This window comes from Urtica dioica, chromosome 10, assembly GCF_054948205.1.
Source record: "Urtica dioica subsp. dioica isolate 48M chromosome 10, U.dioica_male_clone48M_v1_H2, whole genome shotgun sequence".
Classification (NCBI taxonomy): Eukaryota; Viridiplantae; Streptophyta; class Magnoliopsida; order Rosales; family Urticaceae; genus Urtica; species Urtica dioica.
In genome coordinates, this window is record NC_142765.1 from 4,347,579 (window position 1) to 4,356,687 (window position 9,109).

Below are 9,109 nucleotides of genomic sequence, written 5' to 3' on the forward strand. Positions count from 1 at the left end.
GCTGGAATTTCTATGTTTTAGCAGTGGTGGTGGTCTGGTGAATTTGGGTTAATTTATCGGTGGTGGTTGTCTGGTGGCTGTGGTGGAGCGCATCGCGGTGGTGGAGCAGTGGTAGTGATGGTCGTGGATTTGGCGGTGGTCGTGGATTTAGAGTGGCGATTTTTAAGGGAGAGAGAGAGAGAGTCGGCGAAAAAAATAGTGTGAATATTAGTGTATTTCCAATACTTACTCGTTTTTACTTTATTTTCATATTGGTGGGAATATGAAAATTTCCAATACTTAATCTAATTTGTGAGTGGGAAATTTCCCTCCCACACTCAAATAGTAAAATTTTGTTAATTTTTTCTATTTTAAGTATTACAACTCCTTCTTTGCCTTTGAATGTAGTGTAAATGTGCCAAAATTTTGTGGGAAATTTCCCTCCATTTAAAAATGGTGAAATTTTGATCATTTTTAATTTTTTGAGTATTACCACTACTTTTTTATATAAAAAAATTGGCCAGATAAGCCTTACAAACAGTGGCATTTGCGTTTTAGCCAACATTTGGTTAATTTTTTGTAAATAGCCATTGCGCCTACGTGGCAGGATATTAACTGTTTTTTTGTTACTTATTTGCCCTTACTCATTATATGCGGCAGTTTTTTTAAAATTAAAAAAAAAAAACTGAATAGGAAAGTAGTTATATAGGAAAGTAGTCATGTAAATGACTCATTAAAATCGCATTAATTATGATGCTGGGTTTTTTTAAAATTTGGTATAAACTGAATTGAATAGCAGTTATTGTATTCTCGAAATATTTGGCTTTGGTTTGAGAAAATTTTGCGAGCTTATTTACACGTTATCTGATGTTAATTGATTTGACAGGTTATTTACAATACAAATAAACTGTAAATAAATTTTGTAATATTGTCTGTTAATTGATTAACAGCTTATTGTCTGATGTTAATTGATTTCACAGCTTATTTACAATACAACCGTCGGCGTCCCGAACGACTCCTTCGTAGAACATGAGCTTGAGGCCATCGAGCCCCGCCTCGTCGTCCCACATCCCGTCGAAGATCTCTCCGTCCACGCCATAGTCGTCGTAGAAGCCGCCGATCTGGTGCGCTCGCTTGTGGTCGCGCCCGCCGATTTGGTGCGCTCGATCTGGTGCGCTCGGCCTCAGAATGGACTCGGGCTAGAGATTCTGCAAGACTCCAAGCCTTGGATCTCCTCCGGCCGGCGGGCCTCCAAGTCGCCACGCTGCTCTGCCGCCGTGCCCTAGGTCGCCGCGAAATCCCAACCTAGAACCTAGGTCACGCCCTAGGTTGTCGCGCGCCTCATCCTCGCTCGCTCGCGGCTTGGATCTTGGATCGGCTCGTGGTCGCTCAACAACGCTCGTGGACGCTCGGATATGCGCTTCCCAGCCATCGCCGGTCGCGATCTCCTTCGCGCGCGCTCTCCGACCGTCCGACGCGACTCGATCTCCGCCATCGTCGGTCGCGGCTTCCCTCGCGTGCGTCGCCAGCCACTCCAGCTCGACTCGGTCGAGGATCTCCTTCTCAGGCGCGGCTCGTCTTCAATTTTGGAGATTTCGTGTTGGCATTCGCGTCTATATCAGAGAAGATTTTGGTATCTTCGCTATTAATTACAGAGCGTCATAATAACTGCGGTAGTTATTAGCTTAAATATTGAATTAATTAATTTATTTTGTAGGCTGTTTTGGGCGGGATCGGTTATGAGGACATTTTGGTATATTTGTATGTGTAAATAAATTGGGCTGGCCATTTACCCGAAATTAACAAAATGTTGGCCATATCCAAAACTGTATATTTATAGGAGGCTATTTAGCTATATTTACCCTTTTTATATTAGCTGTAGAGAAAAATAGACCATTATCTACAGCTTTATATTCGACTGGAGTCTAATATAGACCTAAAAAAAGGTGACCGTAGTCTGTATTCAAAGACTCCATTAAAAGGCTAAACTGGAGTTAATAAAAAAAAACTGTAGCTGTATCCCATATTTCTGGCAGTGTTTGTACCTCGCTTTGGAACTACCTCGTCATGAGAGATTCACCTAAGCTTCTTTGGTCTTCCGGGTTTGGCTCGGTCCGGTGGCATGGACATAGGGGTCTTTTTTATTCGTGGCCATTGTTCTAGGGGATTAATAGGACATATCCCTTGAACATATGTTTGCTCAGAACAAGGCTTCTTGTACCACATTTACACATATTTCAAAGGATCATCGTGTTAGTGTTAATCATGTGTTGAACCAAGTCATGAATATGAGTAAGACATATGAGTAGATTAATAGCTGAAGACTTTCAGGGTCACATTACCCATATCAGCTTCCTCTCTAAACTCTTGAAATTGTGGCAGTTTCTTCTTCGGGTTTCGCTTGTTCCAGAACTTGTCATCTTCTTTTTCACACTCTTCTTCTTAATCTGTGTCGAACCCTCTAAACTCAGCATCAATATCGTCTTCATTCTCACTGTCCGGATCAAAATCTTCATAGAGAATACGCTTTCCTTTGTCCCTTAGCCCAGTAAGCCCAAGATCCACTGCTGCTCCATCAACTTGAATGTCCTCCTCGCTCAACTCGAACCCTAACTCAGCCTACCGGGTTGTTTTGTAGCTTCTTCATCTGTGTCTATACCGCTCATCTCATCATCACTAACCTCATTGTTAGCATCAACCTGAAGCTTTGGCTGTTCTTCTTCCACGGCAGGTATTAGCTCATCACCGGCACGTAATAGCTCCTCATTCTCAGTCATGTCAAGTGGGTGAGAACAGAACAAGTGTACCTCCCACTGTGTCTTCAATATCTCAGCCATATCTTCAATCAAGCACTCATTATTTTCAACAAAAGTCATCCAATCGCTCGTACCCGACTTCAAGAAATATGTTGGAGCAGATGAGTAACCCAGGTCATTCAAAATCCCATTTAATTCAAAGATAGACATCTTGTCTAAATCTGTGAATTCTTGAGGACTTATGCCACCTCCAACGTATCTGGTTCCATCAGTATCAAATACCATTGACCCACTATGGTGGACTTGTAACGTAAAGCTGTTGACCAACGCATCTGGGTACAATATACAAAACAATTAGAGGACAAAAATCAGTCCATTACTTGACAATAATAAATATGAATATTCAATAAACAAATAATATGCATCAGGGGACAATAAAACACCAGTGGTCCCAGACAAAACAAAGAAAGAATAAACAAACAAGTGGTCCCAAAAAATATCCGACCAAAAACAAGTTATTCGCGTGGTCACAGTGATCCCCAAATAATATCCGACCATAACAAGTTATTCGCGTGGTCCTAGACAAATCCCGACCAAAAAATATGGCTAAACCCCATTCCAACGACAACAAAAAAAAAGTGGTCCCCGTGCTCTCCAAAAATCATTTTCAGGTTTCTAAAACTAACCAAAAAATTTTGAGAGTTCATTCATTCTCACCATAACACCCCGAGTGCACTGGGGTTGTATTTCGATCTCGACGTTGCTCCTCCATTAAATGCCACCGCCGGCATCTTCGTCGCCGGCGACTTCGTCTTCGCCATTAGGGTTTTCACAGCCGTCAACCGTGATTTTCGTTGTCGTTCAATTTCGTTGTTGTTCAATTTGAATATTTTGGGGAAAATGTATCGAATAGGTTCCATTTAATCGGTTGAAATATAAAATTACTTAACTACCCTAGTCGATCAAGCCACGTCAGTATATTTCTATCTAAATAGACGATAAATTAGACAGAAGGATCAAACGTGATTTTCTCACATTCACCAGGTATTGATCCTACAACTTTTTTCGCCGCAGGACCAACTTGTTACACACGACATAGTTCAGGGACTAAAAATTTCATTAATTCAAAAAAAAATTATGGGTGATCTCATATAAGAATATATCATGATGATTAATATTCAATTTCAAAATTAATTACCTACTACAAACACGTTGACAAAAAATATAAAAAAAAAAAAAATCTATATATAATGACTCTCTTTGGGGGTTAATTTTGGAAGGTACTGTTGGCGTTTTCTAATGATTTAAACGTTTTTGGAGGTTTAGTAAAAGTAGGTTTTGAAGGTGCTGTTAGCGTTTTCTAATGATTTAAACGTTTTTGGAGGTTTAGTAATAATAGCTTTTGTAAGAGTTAAAAAAATATTTTTTGACTTTTAACTAAAAAGCTACAAGCAAGAAAAATTGTGATTTTTGGTAGGTAGTTTTTATTTTTATTTTTTTGACATCTTCTCTTTTCTCATTTTTTTTTTCTATTCATTTTTTATTTTTTCTTAAATTATAATCACGGTTATCCTTCAAAGTGTAACTTTTTTGGTAATTTATCAAGGTGATCAAGCGTTACAGTTTTGACAAAAGAAAAAAAAAAGCTGTCCCGCTTCATTTCAAGAAGGGGTTTTGAAAGTTTTTTTCATAGGATTTCTTACTTTTAAGATATCCTATAGATTTTGAATATGGGTTTTGAATTTTTTTTTATTTTAAATAATCAATAGGGTACCCACTCTCGTGTGGCGGAGATGGACTTGGATCCATCGTTACTCATCTACAAAATTGAATCACTCTACTAATCCAACCCTTTATGAAAGGTAAGTTCATATATGGACTCATATATCCTGGTTATGGTAGTTTTGCAAAGATGGAAAGGGAAACAAGATATACAAAACCACTCATTTTGTTTCAATGAAAAATTCATAATAACACACACTTATAATCAAGGATTGACTTTTCGGGGGAACGGACGGAAACCGACGAATCGGAAAAGACCGAGAGGGTAAGGGCATTCACCGATTTCGTTTCTTGAATCCGGTCGGAACCCGATCGAACCGGACCGGATTCCTTTGAACCGGTTCCCGATTTTAATACAAATGATTTGAGCTATAATTCGGGAAACCTAGCTTCCTGAGGACGTTTTTGGCGATACCCTTTTCTCCCCGATTCCGTTTACTCAAGCATACGTTTGCTCATTTTCCGGCTTGGTTTTGCGATTTCCTTCATCGTGAAGGTGCTTCCCGGCGGATCCCATTTTTTATAGGCTTGGTTTGTCAACTTTCTGGCGTTTCCGAGAGGTATGTAACGAGGATTTCTGGGATTTTGGGAATTTTTTTTCATTTTTTTTTTTCAAAATTTCGTGTTTTAATCCTAGAATATGATGATGAATTGATGATTATGAATTTATGATGATGAATATGTTGATTTTAGATGAGTTTGATGATGAATTGATGATTATGATGATGATTATGTTGAATTAAAATTAATTGATGATTGTGATGGTGAATATGTGGATTTGAGATGAGTGTGATGATGAATTGATGATTATGATGAAGAATATATTGATGAATTGATGATTATGATGATGACTATGTTGATTTCAAATGAATATGATGATGAATTGATGATTATGAAGAGATGAAGTATAGTATCCGACCCGGCACAGAAGTTTGTGCGAGCCTGTCGAAGGACGACCGAATGCAAGCAAATGTAAATTTTGCAGTTACATCATCGGCGGTGGTGGAATCACTCGTGTAAAAAATCACTTGACAAACATAGACAAGACAAATACTGTGAAGATGTGCGACAAGGTTCCTCGTGAAGTACATGAGGATATGCGAGAGTTACTCTACATACGCTCTCAAAAGAAGAAGCAACATGAGAGTTTGTGCGAGTTGATGCGAGCCGACCTACGGAAAAGTCTCGGGGACTCTGAGGAAGAAATAGACGAAGGTCCCGGTGGATCTTCAGGGTCCTCTTCTCCAAGAAGATCACACTCCGGGGTCAAAAAGTTGGAAAAAGCCGTCGACCGATTCTCCATTCACGAGTGACGAGACACTCAAGACACTCCATGTATAATTAATTACTAATTAGTGTGTTTTATATTTTGTCGTACGTGTTGTAATCAAGGTTCGACTTTCCGTGGAAACCGACCAGAAACTTTGAACTTTATGGTATTTATGTTGAATTTTATCTTGGTTTGAACTTTGTATTTTATATTTTGTTGTACGTGTTGTAATCAAAGTAATTGGAAAATATGTTTATTTTTGCAAAATATTTGTGTGACTATCCCTTGGTTTTCTACATTTTTTTACCGGTTTCCTCTACAGTAAGCGATTTCCTGTCGGTATTGATTTCTTTTCTTTGGTTTGAATACCCCTCGATTTTAGTTCCGGTAAGCAGTTTACTCCCAAAATTTAAGTCCCTGTACGGTAACGATAACGATGACGGTAAGGCGATCCTTGCTTATAGTACGCGTGATCAAACAATTAATGATCATTTCATATTCACCCTTTACGTGAATTGTCATTCCACCACTAAATAATTTAAAAAAAAAAAAAAAAAAAAAAAAACTCCTTGTTATCCTGCAAATTTTTATAGATAAAACCTTTTCGATGTTCAGATCTATCACCGCACGACTCACCTACGACCTCATCATCGCAGTTGTCTTTCATCGGCGTGCTCTATTACCACCAACCTCCACAGCGACGTTTACATAAAAAACGATGTAATAACGAGGACGAGTCGGGTATCTGGTTTTTCATTTTTAAATATTTTGTGTACAACATATATTGGAAAAGACTTAAATATTATTGCATAATGTTCTTGTAACCAATACGCTATAATAATTATTACAGAAAATCGATTGATACAACATATGTTCACTGGCCAAAGAATAATCACATAGACTGAATTGTAATAATTCTCGTCATGGGCTTTCTTGGTTATGAGATGAGATAAATCTCATCTTATATATATATTATGTGGTTTGTTTGGAAGATAGATTACATGATGTGTGGTCACTTTGGAATAATGGCTTCAATAATGGAAGGCAAGGCCGGAATATTGACGATTCTGCTTAGAGAGAAACCGCCACGTCTCAGTAATGATTTCCATTGCTCGGCCGTTCTCTCTTTTCCACCGGAGTGGTAAGCAATCATTGCCACGTCAAGCATTAACGCCGTGTCGCCAAACAACGTGTCGTCCTCATTATTATTATTATTATTATAACCTTCTTTCTCCAGAACTATTTCAACTATTATCAGTTTCCCAGTTTCTTTTTTTTTTATTGCCTTCCGACAGTTCTTCAAGATCTTCACACAATCTTCGTCACTCCAATTATGCAACACCCACTATCATCAAATTATTACAAAAATGATCGTTACATCATTAAATCATTTACCCTACGTAATGATTTTTCTATAAGACTTTTGGAATCTTAATATAAAAGAACTATATTAGAATATTGTAATTATATATTATTATTATTCAAGCATAAGGTCAATGAGAAGAATGATAATGTGTACATTCTGGCACACTCAAATGTTATCCTTTATAATAAATAAGTTATTTTAAAAGGGTTTTTTGGAATCTACCTATAAACTGATATTGTAAATTATCTCAATTTTATTTTTTTTAAATCACAAAACTTAATATTCAAAGATCTAATTAAAACTAAATAGCCAATACAAGCTTTTTTCGATAGAGTTATTGGTATGTTTATGATACGGTGGATACATGAGAATATGGATTGATAAACTAAAATATTTAAATAATAATAATTAAGCTCATAAACTTAATGTTTCTAAATAAAAAAAAATTAAGTTAAGTTCTCAAATCAAAGAGATTATACAAAATTCTAAATTCAATTTTCAAATTTGGTGCGTATATATAAAATTCTTGATGTATAACGCCTCAATGACAATTAAGCATAATAGTTATTATTTAAGATAATCAATTTAAAAGAATTATGATGTTTTGTTTGGTGTAAGAACGTTACCTTGAGGAAAACAACATCGGCCCTGGGGACGCTGTTGAACATGTCACCACCGACATGGCACACTCTGGGATACTTCGGCGCGGTGGCGACGACTCCGGGGAGATCAAAGTTGACGCCTTTCAATCTCGGATACATTTTAACGATCTCTGCCAGCGTGCCACCTGTCCCGCCGCCGACGTCCACCACCGACCCCACGCCCTCGTACTCTCTCCCGAACCCCTCCGCCGCCATCGCCTCCACCACCACCTTCGCCGTGCACTCAAAACCCCGCCGGAGAACCGCCCCGAACTCCGACGACTGATTATCGTACAAGTCAACGCTGTTCACCTTCTTAAACCCGGACGACGACGAACCGCCTTCCTTGACTTGCTGGCTAAGGCAGCCCAAGGAAGCCGCCATCGCCTCGTGGGTCTGAAGGAGGACCATCGGACTCAGGCTGGATGATGATGACGTGGCACTCGTGAGGAGCCACGTGGAGGAGGGTGTGAGGCCGTAGACGGTCTCTCCGTCGCCGCGGTGGGGATTGTTGGCGGAGAAGACGTTGCGGCGGACGAGGAGCTTCATGACGCGACCGAGGAGGGCGGTGGTTTCCGGTGAGGGATAGCCGCCGGAGATTTCGGAAGCGATTCGGTAAAGAGTGACGGGACCACCGCCGTCGGAGTTTTTTATGATGTCGGGTATGCGAAGCTCGACGGCGCATTTCAGGGCCATGGAGTTGGCGTGGCTGAGCATTAATTCCCATATCTCGGCTTGTCCTCTCAGTCTCAGATCACCTTCCATATTTGATTATCTCCGGGGTTTCGGTGGTTTTGGAGTGTGACTTTGAGTTTGAGGTCATTTTATATTTTACAGTATACAAGACCCCAAAATTATTGGTTTCACCAATCAACGTTTTCTTGATTGCTTCGATTTTTTTGGCCGATAAGAAGAAGAGGATACTCACGTGCTGTTTTGTTTGTGTTATAGCGTCTTTAAATCCCATAAAACGACCTTTTTGGCACTGTATAATAATATGTCCATATACATTGTTATGCGTCGTTTTCATCTCTCGTGAAAACATCCGAAGAGAAAAGCGACTCAGGAACAGAGCCAAGAGACCAATGAGTCTAAGTCGGCTCATCGAGCTGATGGCTAGGCCTAGCTGAAATGCTTTAATTAGTTTATCTAATCATGAATTACATATGGGCTACCAGCTAAATAAGTCTAAACATTTGAGAAAATGATTAATATACTATCATTTCATAATTCGATTTTCATTTTGCACAAAAATCATAATTTGAACAAAAATATTAGTGGATCAAAATGCATAAATACTCTTTTGTCTTCACTC

At 39.0% G+C, this 9,109-nt stretch overlaps 1 protein-coding gene across 1 annotated transcript; it reads right to left on the reverse strand.

Annotated features, from left to right (window-relative positions):
* Window positions 1-6,571: 6,571 nt before the first annotated feature.
* On the reverse strand, window positions 6,572-8,673 carry LOC149383159 (desmethylxanthohumol 6'-O-methyltransferase-like). Its single transcript, XM_089629622.1, has 2 exons — window positions 7,780-8,673; window positions 6,572-7,132 (listed from the first exon to the last, which is right to left on the reverse strand). Exons 1-2 carry the CDS (start codon window positions 8,557-8,559, stop codon window positions 6,800-6,802), a joined length of 1,113 nt encoding a protein of 370 aa, XP_089485748.1. The 5' UTR covers window positions 8,560-8,673; the 3' UTR covers window positions 6,572-6,799.
* Window positions 8,674-9,109: the final 436 nt, after the last annotated feature.

Bases quoted from the DNA above. Each gene is read 5' to 3' on its own strand.
- LOC149383159 (XM_089629622.1), bottom strand. From the start codon at position 8,559: ATGGAAGGTGATCTGAGACTGAGAGGACAAGCCGAGATATGGGAATTA. The intron at 7,133-7,779 runs GTAACGTTCTTA...ATTTGATGATAG, and splicing joins CCGATGTTGTTTTCCTCAAG to TGGGTGTTGCATAATTGGAG.